Source organism: Ylistrum balloti, unplaced genomic scaffold, assembly GCF_031769215.1.
Source record: "Ylistrum balloti isolate Yb309-2 unplaced genomic scaffold, AGI_CSIRO_Ybal_v1 Utg370892, whole genome shotgun sequence".
In the NCBI taxonomy this organism is placed as follows: Eukaryota; Metazoa; Mollusca; class Bivalvia; order Pectinida; family Pectinidae; genus Ylistrum; species Ylistrum balloti.
The window spans coordinates 425,059-438,797 of record NW_026782507.1 but is presented as its reverse complement, the minus strand read 5'-3'; the positions used below and the strand labels follow the sequence as shown (position 1 = coordinate 438,797).

General features: G+C 34.7%; 1 protein-coding gene across 1 annotated transcript; it reads right to left on the bottom strand.

Annotated features, from left to right (window-relative positions):
* Positions 1-3,119: 3,119 nt before the first annotated feature.
* On the bottom strand, positions 3,120-13,737 carry LOC132559330 (plasmanylethanolamine desaturase 1-like). The gene is made up of 5 exons (XM_060223942.1): positions 13,581-13,737; positions 6,023-6,142; positions 5,524-5,615; positions 4,048-4,266; positions 3,120-3,441 (listed from the first exon to the last, which is right to left on the bottom strand). The coding sequence occupies exons 1-5, from the start codon at positions 13,735-13,737 to the stop codon at positions 3,181-3,183; spliced, it is 849 nt and encodes a 282-aa protein (XP_060079925.1). The 3' UTR covers positions 3,120-3,180.
* Between the last annotated feature and the right edge of the window lie 2 nt (positions 13,738-13,739).

The following is a 13,739-nucleotide window of genomic DNA, read 5'->3' as shown; positions in this document are numbered from 1 at the left end:
TATTGGTCAGTAAATTGGCCGTCCGCACAAGAGTAATCTGTGTTTGTATAAAATATAATATTTAACATGCTCCATTAATATAATTTCTGTAGTAAGAGAATTTATCTTTTCTCAAACATGTACATATCAGTGTAACTAAACCATCATCAGCATTTCTTGATAGGAAATTCAAACAAATCTCACAGAAAAAATGTCAATGGACCAACTGGCTATTAAAAATATTTCGTATACACATAAGAACCTGTTCGATGTTTACTCTTATATCACGTATTACACTTGTATTGTCCTCCAGATTGTTGCTGATCAAAGTCCAATAGGTTAGGATAATGAGTACTTGTATCAGATACAGATAACAAGTACATCCCCAACACAACTGTATCCTTTTATAGTACATGTCATTATACCCCGACACAATTTTGTGTTTACACTTTCCGTAACAAATGTTGTAGTGAACTTTATACAATCATATAGAACGTATTACAGATGTTATTGTGGAAATTGCATAATTTTGCAATAGTCAGCATGCACCAATGTTAAGTTTTTTCACCTGACTGAGAAAAAAAAGCATGTGTTGTGGGTTAGTCAGCTTGTACTGCTCAGTATTTTTAGCTGCATGCCCTATGTATTTTTTAGCAGTTGTTTTCATAGACAAATCAATCTTTTTTTCGCAGTAGTTAGCATACACTATTTTAACTATTTCAAATTGAACACTTTTCTTAAAGAGGTCAAGGATGCTTAGAACATAAATATATGGTCCATAGGATAATTTGAGGTATTAAAACGAAGTATATAAACAAAACAGAAAGATGATAACAGAATGAACCTAAGCTAGAGTACACAGTGTACCAAAAGGTGATAACAATGATGTGGTCTGATAACAAAAAGCTATGTACCGTAGTTCAGGTACATGCGCACATACTTCATTTTGACATGATATCAGCATATCAATTTTACATCGCAGAAAATCAAATCATCGTAAAATTGTTCATTCCATCAAAAAAAAGAAGATTCAATTTCAAAAATGAAAATGAAAATTAACAAAAAATTAAATCAACATGGCATGGTCATAATAAAATCTTTGAGACTTAAAAACGGAGGGATTGCTAAACAGTGTATCTGTTCTGATCTATCATTTTTACCACAGACACTCAAAATTAGTAAAAATTAAAAGGTCCATTATCAACTTTTGATTTGCCTCCAGAGAAAAGTGGTGTAATTCTAAAATCAGATACTTCACTATTTTAAAGTAAATTCGAATTTAGATAAACTTTCATTGTTAGTGTCTAATCTAATATTGTATCGATGTGAGGACGGATCATTCTTTTGCCTTCTGTACATAAATAAATTAACTTCATTTCAAATTGATAAAGAAATAAAGGTTTATTCTTATCCAAATCATTAAGGAAAGATCAGAGGTGCATAAAAACTCCCCGACTGTGATGACGTGTCTTTTATGATATCAAAATTACATTCGTTATGTTTGGCTGTTCCTTAAAGTTATGTGTATTTCTCGAAATGTGAAAATATCTTTTTCTAAAAACAAAAATATACCATTTAAATTTATACAACATCTTATAAATGATAGTATAATTAATTAAATAATATGTAATGATGCGGATGGTACAAGATTTATATAAATAATTCATAATGATAAAGATCGCAGCATATTTTGTAATATTTTCCTAATCCCCTTGAAATATAATCAGTATTTCAGAGGTTTGGAATAAAAACACATGACCTGAAGAAGAAAGCAGTTTTCAAATTATGATATTCCAGAGTAAGGACAAACTGGTTCCTCTTTAAACATTGAATTACCTCCCTTTAGCATTGGCACAGCGAACCAGCTTTAGCCTACCAACAATTAAACACAGACATACATTTCGATGGGTGATAAAAACTAAATAATATTTTTTAAATCAACAGCTTATGTATATAGAAATAGAGGGATTGATACCTATTTAGAATATAACAACGAATCACTTCCAATTTCAAAGAATCTGAAGCACTTCTAAAACATAGCACTTAACAACAGCTACAAGTACATACCTTATGAAACCAAACAGATACAGAAATGGAGTACTCTGCACTATTTTTTTCTGTATACCAACCTACACTTGTACAAAATGACTGTTCAAAGGTATTCTGTAAGTTTTACTTTCCCTATTGTTAAAACTGAACCTTGCAAGTGTTCAAGAGCAATTAATTGGACAGCACTTTTACATACATCAGTTTAATATACAGCAAGAAAAGATATAAAAATGATAATGAAATAATTTTGATTTAAAAGATGAGTTAGATAATCATACATAAACAATATCTATAAAATCTACATAATGCTGAATTGATTGATCAAAGCACTAGAGATCACATATATATTAACTAAAGGCGGACAGCGACAAAAACTTAATATTCATCTTCCTCTGTCATTTTTTACTCATCATTTCATAATACAAGGTATATGCAGCATTTTACAGACTTCTTTTATTTAAATTTTTCATAATTAAGCTTATTTGTTTCATAAAAATGAACTTTTGTAATTACTGCCTCAGATCTAAAGGACCTCAAATCCACAAGTTCAACTTATTTTACGTTGTAGAATAAATGCTGCTTAATGTGATTTAAACTTACTGGCAATTCTTTATGCTTTTCAATACTGTATTTATCATATTCTTGCGCCTTTTGTACTATAAAAAAATCAATTTCATTTTCTGCTGCTTTAAAAAACAGCACACTACCAAAGTATATATTTGATTTAATTCAAAGAATTTCTGAAACATTAAATAAATGGGGGAAAAAAGGCATGTTTGAAAATTAATTTGTCATACCCTGTCATTTACAATAAATGAAGGTTTGTAAATAAGATTTAAATCATAAGATTTATTCATGATTTTGCAGAAGCAAAGTATGCTATGTACATGAATCCACATGTAGGATCAATTTCATTTTGATTGAATTCATCCATCAAAGGCAACAGTTTTCTTTCACAGACAATTTTTAAAAAATAAAACCTAAATGTATATACCGACATTCTAATAATATTCCAAATTGGTCAGAAAATAAGAAAATAACAATGAGAAAAAAAATCAATGAGAGATGATTGTGTAAAACTGTGAAATAAGGAATAAAATCAATTTTTAAAATGTTAAACTTAACATAAGCCACATAATGAAAAAACCTCCATTAACTCGTCTTTTTGGCCCATCTGAGGTCATCAGCCCGAGGCTTATTACCTGTTGTAGCCTCTATAAGATACTCAAATGTGCTCCAGAAACGGATCTTCTCAAGTGGTAAATTAAGCCAGCCAGTGGTAATACAGAAGTAAGTTTCATGAGGTGCTACATGGTGGATGCGGTGGTGTTTCCGTGGCAACACAATGTGAAGGTCCTGTAGAAGTGTGATCCATCGTGGAAGGCCAAAGTAGGTATGGGACCATTTGTGACACTGAAAACAAGAGACAGTTTTATTGATCAACAAAATTTTTTTTGACTCATCCTGGCCTCAAAACAAACCATCTTGAAAAAAAATTTGAAATATTCTAAGAGTACATCTTCCAAACATATTTTTTGGAGGATGTCCTGGTAGTGTAATGGTAAGGCATTTTGAAATTTCTTTGCTAGACGATATGGTACCATTCAACTACACAAAAAAATCAGTACCACGGAACTATGTCTACAGAACTACACAGGAAAACTTCTACATTGTAATTATAACTAGAGACCTACACAGAGAACTTCTTCCCTGTAACTATGTCTACAGAACTACACTGAGAAACTACTACCGTGTAACTATGTCTACAGAACTATACTGAGAAACTACTACCCTGTAACTATGTCTACAGAACTACACAGGAAAACTTCTACATTGTAATTATAACTAGAGACCTACACAGAGAACTACTTCCCTGTAACTATGTCTACAGAACTACACTGAGAAACTACTACACTGTACCTACAGGACTATACATGGAAACTCTTACCTTGTAACTATGACGACAGTTCTATAGGGGCTTTAAACATTTGAACTATTGCATGTGGATATAAGACTTACCTGATTAGTGACACTTATAAAGATAGTCAGAAGAAAGAGGTAGCACTCAAAGGTATAAGTCTCGCGGATCTCTGCAGGATTATATGTAAGGAACTTGTAGGCTGAGAGAGCCATCAATGGGATTGTCACAGAGAAGTTGTCCCCATTGGTCTCAATAAAATCATGCCTGGTGATAGAGGTGGGGTCAATGTGATGCTCCCGGAACGGGCGGATAAATGCCTGTAAACATTGAAACATCATTTAAAATCTAAGTGGGGGTCAATGTGATGCCCTTAAATTGGGCTATTAAATGTCAGCAAATGATGGAACAAAAAAACCTGAGGTGCCTGTAAACATTGAAACATCATTTAGAATCTGAGGTGGATCAATGTGAGGCTCTAGGAAAAGGCTGATAAATGTCTTTAAATAAACATTGAAATATCACTTAGGACCTGAGATTGGGAACATTGCGGCTCCTAGAGCAGGTAGAGGAATGTTTATAAACATCATTTAAAACCGAGGTGGATCAATGTGAGACCCATTAAACCCAGGGGATAAATGTTGACAAATATTGAAAAATCATTTAAAATCAAAGGTGAGGTCAATGTGATGCTACCAAAGCAGACAGTACATTGAAACAATATAAATAATCTGAGGTAGGGTCAATGCCATGCTCTTGAAATGAGGAATAAATGCCAGTATACACTGATGTATAATATAGTGTATATAATCAGTTGAGGATCAATATTACTGCATGGTTATGTCCCTTGAACAGGCGGATAAACAGCCATTTAACATTAGATAACACAACATAATATCTTACATCATATCACCATTACACAACTTATCATAAGGAACATAAAAAGGGTTTGTTGGCATCATTAAGCATTTTTCATAACAAGGAAGTCCAATGCTTATATTTTGGTTTTGATTCCCATTTGACTGTCTTACCCAGATTCTTGAATTAAGCTAAACAAGAGCCTTGCAGCCTTGATGGTCACCTCAATCAAGCAATATTGAATATAAGGGTTACAGGGTAAGTAGTTTTGACATTGATGATAGTAAGACTTATGTGATGTTGTAAGCCCTTAGAATGTCAGCTAGTGGCTGGGTGAGTGGAGGGTTAAGTACCCTAAAACTTCACTCATCTTTGGCAAGGGAAGGTGTTTCTACAAAATTTAATTGAAATCAGTTCCAGTTTTTTTTGGAGAAGTCCAAAATGTTAAAAGTGTGCAGGCACATGCCAAAAGATGATTGCAATAGGTCACTATGAGACAAACGACCTAAATATGCTGTCCTTTACAAACAACATGATTCTTCAGAAAGAGGTAATTTTAACAAGGAATGTCATCGCTATAGTAACAATAATAATGCTAGAGATAGGTAACAGATGAGTTTTATTGTTCTTTAATTCTTCCTAGCTTATCTATATAGTAGAGATGACGTGTAATTATAATCCCTAATATGTATTTACACATGTCCTAACAGTGTACACACCTTTCCTATGATGGGTAATTCCACTGATCCCCATGTATCAGCACTCCAATGGACTAGTCCACTCAGAAAATCTGCAGTCAAAATCCCAAGGACTGGAAAACAAAAAGAGAACCATGGCAATATATGTAAATCTGTACTTACAAAGCACAGCTCATAAAGGTCAAAGGGAATCTCCCCTATTTCCTCTGATGTTGGATTCATCCAAACCTGATCCATTGGACCATGAAATAAAAGTACCAGTACATCATTGACAGGAATGACATCTAAATCAACAACAGTTCAAAAAATGTATTTATCCTTCTATCAACCAAGGGAGTAAAAACATAACCTCTAACCCAAAGTCTGGATTTAATTATCACAGAATATTGAAACAGAATTAGTTGATAATTCAACTAAACAGATATTTAGCTGTGTAAGTGGGTGCATTGTGAGATAAACATGGTAAGTGATAGAGTTGTGTGCTGCACTTTAAGTAAAGCGTATACACTATTACACTTACATGCATATGCAATGATGTAGTACCACAGATCAGGCTGGAAATTCCAACACAACATGATGAAGTTGTAGGTAATCAAGATGATGCTGATCACGATACCTATGGTCTCCTGTATACGCTTGCCTGGAATTACACAAATAAAAACAGGTCAATTGATTAAATGTCATCCATGCCACCAACTCTACATCTGGGTCAAAGGACCACAAAATTCTATACCATATAAAAGTATATCATGTAAATACACAGTTCATTTTATAAACATTTCAACCAAAATCAAATGAAAAATAAAACTGACATACACGCAGCATTTCATGCTTCATATTTTCAAAATATGTGTTTACAGTTTTCATCTTTGACCAAGAACCAAGAAATTCAAACATTTGCATTAATCAATAGCCACTCAGTGCAAAGTTATTTCCAATGGAAGATATACAAATCATGCTCAAAAATGTAGTTTTCCTTTATGAACTATAGTCAATTTATCCCACCTCCAGGGGGAAATGTGAGAACCATGGACTATGAAATCCACAATTCTGGTGAGGCATCTTTAGACTGTAAAATTGATGAAAAGCATATGATTCTACAATATCTGGAATTTAAAAAGATTTTTTTTTTAAATTTGAGTCTATTTGACTTTCTTTTTTATTTTTTTGCTCTCCAGCCCAATCTGCTGCATGTCAAATTGGTTCGACAGAGATCCATGGGTTTACCTACTTTTACCTACACAAATTTTAGGATGTTTCATTCAAATTAGAAAAGAATTCAATAGCTAATTAATAGCATGTCCATCTTCAACTTTTTCTTTTCAAATTAAGTGACCCCTGACCTTGCTTCAATGACATGTTTCAGGACTACCATGCTGAATGTTAATACTTGTAAGGAGATTAAAAGTTACAGAAGAGTTCAGACTTAATGTAGTATGTACTGTGCCACGTAATTGAAAGTGTCTTAACCTTAGATCTATAAATACACCTAACAATTATGTTATGTACAGGATATACGTGTATGTAGTTTCATTGAATCGGTTTAAAATTTTATTTTGTTGTAACACATTGACAAATGAATGTGCATATGCCACACAGGTAAGACCGGTATGTAAGGCTATTAATGTTCTGCTGTATTGTGTTGGGTGGCGTTATGGATGGGATTATTTATGCTAGGTACCTGTATAAATATATTACACAATTTTTGCTTATTTTGTTGATGCAGTAAACTATCATTGAGCTATATAAATTTATCCACAAAATTCAGGAAATGCATTAAATAAAACACTGAGCCATATGGAAATACTGCCAATTAAGTTTTTTTTGTGATGCTCAATTTTCATGGTTTTTCAAATAAAAAAAAAAAAAAACACTATTTTGTGGTCATTTGATTCATAGCAAATTTGTTAGAATGACTTGCTGTGTCCTGGCATCCATATGCACTATGTTCAAATGATTAATAGGGTTGGTTGACATAAAAGTGTTCTAGATTGCCAGCCCTAATATTTCACAAGTCCCAGCAGGGATTTTTGGGGAACTATATACCCTATTTGAGTTCTGGACCAATATGCTTTTCCTGTAGGATCCTGTGGTATCACTGAATATATCAACTCATCAAAAAAAAAATTTAAATGGCTATCTGACTCACCAAAAAACATCATAAAAAAATAACTGTTCCAGCCTATGCAGCGTGAGATGTTGCTATGTAAAGACATCTATATCTGATAACAAAATCCACAAAGGTATACAGTAACTGTGTAATTTACTTGAAGTCTCTTGTACAACCATATTGATATGGCCCTAGCTGTTGCGAGGACCTAAACCAAGTTACAACAAGACCAAACTGTCATTGGCAGCGACAGCACACATTAACAAGTGTTAGCACCAGGTGGTATGTGGCACCATCCTTTGGCAGTCAAACACCTACCAAACTATTGAATTCCTATGAGAAATGGCTGTATGATCAAAGTCATTCATGAATTCCTTGGTATATATGTTTCTTTGTAAGTAATCAATGTCTATCCAACTGTATTGATTTCGAATTCCTCCTGACAGCACACACATTGTTATACTACAGCTATAATAGGTCACACATGTTTTATGGTATGTATCTGCATAGACATGTACCACTGAACCCTGATCTCGAGTGGTGCTACTCATCCCTCAGTCATCGTGACACCAGCATCATAATATACAAATATACATGTATATCAGTTGTTCAGGTGTATGTTGTTAATTAGAACAGTAACACTGATTTCAGATTTCCTATAGAGACAACACAAGCTGATCTGTTATTTACTCTCATGACTTTCACCTGACTGACTAGTTTCCATTCCCAATGACCCGACTTGTAATCCCCCTACCCCTATCACCTGACTTTGTAATCCCTTCCTGCCCCTATCAACTGACTTGTATCCCCTTCCTCCCATCACCTGACCACATCACCTGACTTTGTAATCCCTTCCCCCTATCACCTTACTTGTATCCCCTTCCTCCCCCCTTCACATCACCTAACTTTGACTTTGTAATCCCTTCCTGCCCCTATCAACTGACTTGTATCCCCTTCCTCCCCCCTTCACATCACCTGACCTATACCCCCTTTCTTCTCCCTTCCCCCCTACATCACCTGACTTTGTAATCCCTTCCTGCCCCTATCACCTTACTTGTATCCCCTTCCTCCCCCCTTCACATCACCTGACCTATACCCCCTTTCTTCTCCCTCCCCCCCCTACATCACCTGACTTTGTAATCCCTTCCTGCCCCTATCAACTGACTTGTACCCCCTTCCTTCCCCAATCACCTGACCTATACCCCCTTTCTTCCCCCTCCCCCCCCTCTACATCACCTGACTTTGTAATCCCTTCCTGCCCCTATCAACTGACTTGTACCCCATTCCTCCCCCCTACATCACCTGACCTATACCCCCTTTCTTCTCCCTCCCCCCCCCCTACATCACCTGACTTTGTAATCCCTTCCTGCCCCTATCACCTTGTATTCCCATCCTTCCCTCCCCCACATCACCTGACCTATACACCCTTTCTTTACCCCACACCCCTCACCTGACCTATACCCCCTTCCTTCCCCAATCACTTGACCTATACCCTCTTTCTCCCCCCCCCCGACCCCCATAAACTGACTTGTACCCTCTGCCTTCCCCCATCACCTGACTTATACTCCTTTTCTTTACCCCCCCCCCCCCCACATCACCTGACTTGTACCCCCTCCCCCCTGATTTGTACCCCTTCCTTTCCCCCATCACTTTATAATCCACTGTCTATCCCAATCGACAGACAGAAGCACCATTCATTCTATTTAATCCTCATACACATCAGTTCACTCACCCCATACCCATCAGTCTCTATAGCTACTGCAATGCAGACATTGGTGCTTAAGAGATAGGTAGCACTATGCAGTATTAACCTAAAAATGCCCAAAGGACTCGTAATAGCTTTATTACATTATGTATCAAAGATACTGCAGCATCAGTATGTGATGTTGCATCAAGAGGTCAAAAAGGCCTGCTACAACCAGCAAGTGGCCCAAAGGGTATCATAATGTACCCTAAATGTATAGTATATATTTCATGTATAAAGTTAAGCAAATGGCTATCAAGATCTAAACCGAGACAGTGTGAGATATATCTTTGCAGATATTGTCTGAATAACAGTCTGTCAAAACCTTAATGATTTGAACAGGTGATTCAAATGGATATAACCTTGTCTATAGGGCCTATATTTAACCTATTTCATAACTAAACACTCCAGTATTTATTGTTACAAAACATGGTCCACAAGGTCTTCATGTATAGCCTAGTTAAAAGGGCCTTTCAGCCTCAATGATTTAATGTTATACAGTACTTGACACAGTTTTAACTATTGTGACAACATGTGGTCCAAATGGCCCATATGTCTTACTAGTTTGTGTATTTAAACATCGCAGTATTTATTTTTATAACATGGCATAAAGGGCCTGTATAGCCTCAAGTTCTGTATATAAACATCTGAAGTATTTACTGCAATGACAAAGCATGTGGTCCAAAGGGCATATTTAGCTACAAGATAATAAATGATTACATATGTATTGTTATACAACATTTTGTTTAGTGGAGGATTGTAGATATATGTCTTATATTGTGTATAAAACTTTTGAATGAGTGTTGATCTTATAAGAGTACAGGGCAATGATTCCTATTAGTCAAGGGTTAAACAACTAAAACAGCTCCCAAGTTCTTCAATTCATTACACCCATCCACATGTTTTACCCTGTACAGGCTTCAACAGGGGGGATTTACACAAATTTTTAGCCCGTGAAGAATAAACATTGCAAACACAACTTTTCTACATGTAAAGCACTAACTTAGCAGCGAACAATATTCTTATTTGCATCTACAAATAATTTTTTATCAAAAGCTTCTAACATCATTATGGGTAAGCTGAATGATTACCCATTACATACATTGTATTGATCTAATTTACCATTAATATTTTAAAACAAAGACACAGACACACAGAAATAAGTCGGTTAATATACTGTACCAAAGACAATGATCTTGAATAGATACACCATCAATTGTAATAGATATGTGTGTTTAACATATGTGATCATGACTACAATGTATATATATGCAAATAATTCATACAAAACTAATGTATTGGAAAATATACTGCCAACAGGTTGACGTCTAGCCTTTAAACAAACACCTAAAATGTCAACTAAATCCGCTCGCCCGTCATGTCCCATGCATACCCCTTGTAGTTATAAGACATGCTATATTTCTAACTTGAACTTTAATAATGAAATAAAACTGTGTTTTTAACACACTACAGAATATACTTCCCTACAAAATCTTCACAGACATATGTTAAACAACGTATTCCTTCATCGACAGAAACAAATCTCCCTATTTGAACACTAATGAAAAGACAAGACAGTGATTTGTGATATTACTGAAACTACCCAGATTTTGGGACAAGTTTCAAAGAAAAAGAGCTAGGGAAATAAAAGCTACAATCGACAGAAAAAAAACTTGGGAAATAAAATGTACAATCAGCACAATATCCAATAACTTAACAGCCGGCACCCACTTTATGTTATACGAGTAATTGTGGACGTGAACAGTTGTAAACATATGTACGTATCGACACTGGTATTTATGATAAACACGATTACACAACCCTATTAGTCTGACATGTTATCATTCAATTTGCATTGATTTCATTAATATAAATGATGTTTCTGCATATAATTTGATTGATTTTTTTATCATGTTAGTGCAGGGAGCTATACACTGTGGTAGTTTCAGGCACGATATCAACTCGCCATTACTTCACAATTTCACCTACTGATATTATCATGTTTCGAGAGACAGCATAGTACCGAAACAAATTTTGTGTACCCTGAGCTACTTGTATATTTATACAGTTCTCTACTGTATCAGTATCGAACATTAAAAGTCAATGAAATGACACTTTCATTGATCAGTAAGACAATCTCCATTAAAAAGAGGCCCCATAGGCCTGAACTGCTCATCTGTTCTTCAGCTTACAAAGAAGACATTTTCCATTTGTTAAGTCAATATCTGCAATCTGAAAAGCCATTTGACAAGCAACCTAATTTACCATGACAAAAAGCCAATAGATTATTGAAAAGAAGATATTTTACGTTCTTACTATATTTAACCCCTTTGGCCTTGAAATGAATGAAGATCATTCACTTGAACAAACTGTATAGCGCCCTTCACTCCAGAAAGGTTTTAAATTGCGAAGTTGTTCCCAGATTAAAACACATTTGACCCTTGTGACTTTGAAAGTGGGTTAAGGTCATTTTTTTTAATAACTTGGTAGCCTTTCATCCCAGCATGCTAGAGGCACAATATCAGTACCCGGAGTCTTTTTGGTTATTGATAAGAAGTCATTTAAATGGAAAAGTTGAGAATGGATGACAGATGCCACACCAGGGCATAAGCTCACTATAATACACATATAAAGTATGATAAGTAGATTTCATATTATAATTTGTTTTCGTTTTAACTAATATATACTCTTGTCTGAACTGATGTAACCATCTCTACTTCATCAGTTATATTGGGTAATTGGGCATAACAGTAAGCCCAGATATACAGACAGGAAGTACATGTACTTCAAGTGTTATGACAAATGATTATGACATGTCACATGTATATTATGCATGTCTCATTGTCACTTTTAGAAAGCATTACGCAATATGTGTAATCATACATGTATTTCTTTTGCAACAAGGAACTAAAAATATATTTTTTATAGATTTTCTCTAATTATGCATATTCACCATGCACTTCTAATTTTTAATCTAATTTCATTCCACTGAAGATAATTTTTATCCAATTTCATTCCATTGAAGATATTGCACCTGCCAGTTAGCACTTACTTGACCTTTGCATAATTCACACAAATATGTAAACAAAATATATAAATGCATAAATTTCAAGCTACATTTTTCTTAATCATTAATGAACAAATGTTAAGTAAGATTATGCAATTTTATAAACTAAAATATGTATATACTAGTTATGATATGGATATAAACAGCATTGCAACAATGCCTGCTTCCAATAAATGTACATATTCAACAATTTTGAATCTTGGAATGAAGTAAATCATCAAACTTTTATCAGAAAGAGATGAAAAAAGAACATATAAGTTTATATAATTTTCTATGGGTTTGATAAATGCTTAAATATCACCTGGTGTTTTTTCATTTAATGCTGCTCCTACAGGGGAAACTAGACAGCTTAATCCAGACTTAATGTATTATTATATCATCCTATTTAAGAAACTTCAACCTCAGGTTATATAACAAATTCTGGATATCATTCAAAAAGGAAAGATTTCATAAACACTCATAGTGTATTACGAGAGTAATAGTAGAACTACTGAATACAGAAAAATTTGTTTGGTCCATTTCAAATCAACTGTCATTTTCTTTCTTCTGCTTCTATTGAAAGACTAGAATTTTAAACACGTTGCATATACAGTCTAAAGCTTTAAATCATTACAAAATTGACTGTTAGAGAAAAATGTCTGCTGTGGATATTGGTTGTTATTTGAATTATTAATCTAACGTTTTCCTCTCATTCGATTGTGCTTTCGAAAAAAATGCAACCGAAATGGTCACAAAAGTTATAAATTACGTAAGCACGATATTACTGATAAAGCTACTAAAAAGGACCATAAGCAAAGTCTATGTGTAGAGCCACCATCAATTGAATTTTCTAATAATGAACATATAATTTGCAATTAATCGTACCTTGGTTGGTAACTATTTAAATTAATTATCGTAACTGATTTATATTGATCTGAGCTGGAGGTCTGTAAGTGATCAGCGGTAGGTCATGAGCACACTGTCACCATGACACAAACATAAATTTGAATCTGCCTCATAAAAAATGCTCAGAGTTCACAATCTTTAATTATATACATGTTGACCATATTTGAGCATCGTTTGATCATAAAACTGAAACTTAACTGACTCGTTAATTTTACGGCATGTCAGGCTGGAAATCGAAATGATTCATGGATGTTAGCAACAGCAAACAAAACCTTTTGTGTATTGCCTGGCCAGTTCCTTTGCTCCTGCATGCTGAGGTCCCCATCTTGGCCCGGAAACTTCTTCTGCAGTGACAATCTGAGCGTTGGAGTTAACATCCTCCTCGGTCATAGAATATTTGATTATATCCTCTTCTGATTTTAGCACCATCT

Coding starts and splice junctions, on each gene's coding strand:
- LOC132559330 (XM_060223942.1), bottom strand. CDS start 13,737: ATGGTGCTAAAATCAGAAGAGGATATAATCAAATATTCTATGACCGAG. Junction 6,143..13,580: donor GGCCAGGCAATACACAAAAG/GTTTTGTTTGCT, acceptor GTGTAATTCCAG/GCAAGCGTATACAGGAGACC. Junction 4,267..5,523: donor AATTACCCATCATAGGAAAG/GTGTGTACACTG, acceptor CAATGTTTACAG/GCATTTATCCGCCCGTTCCG.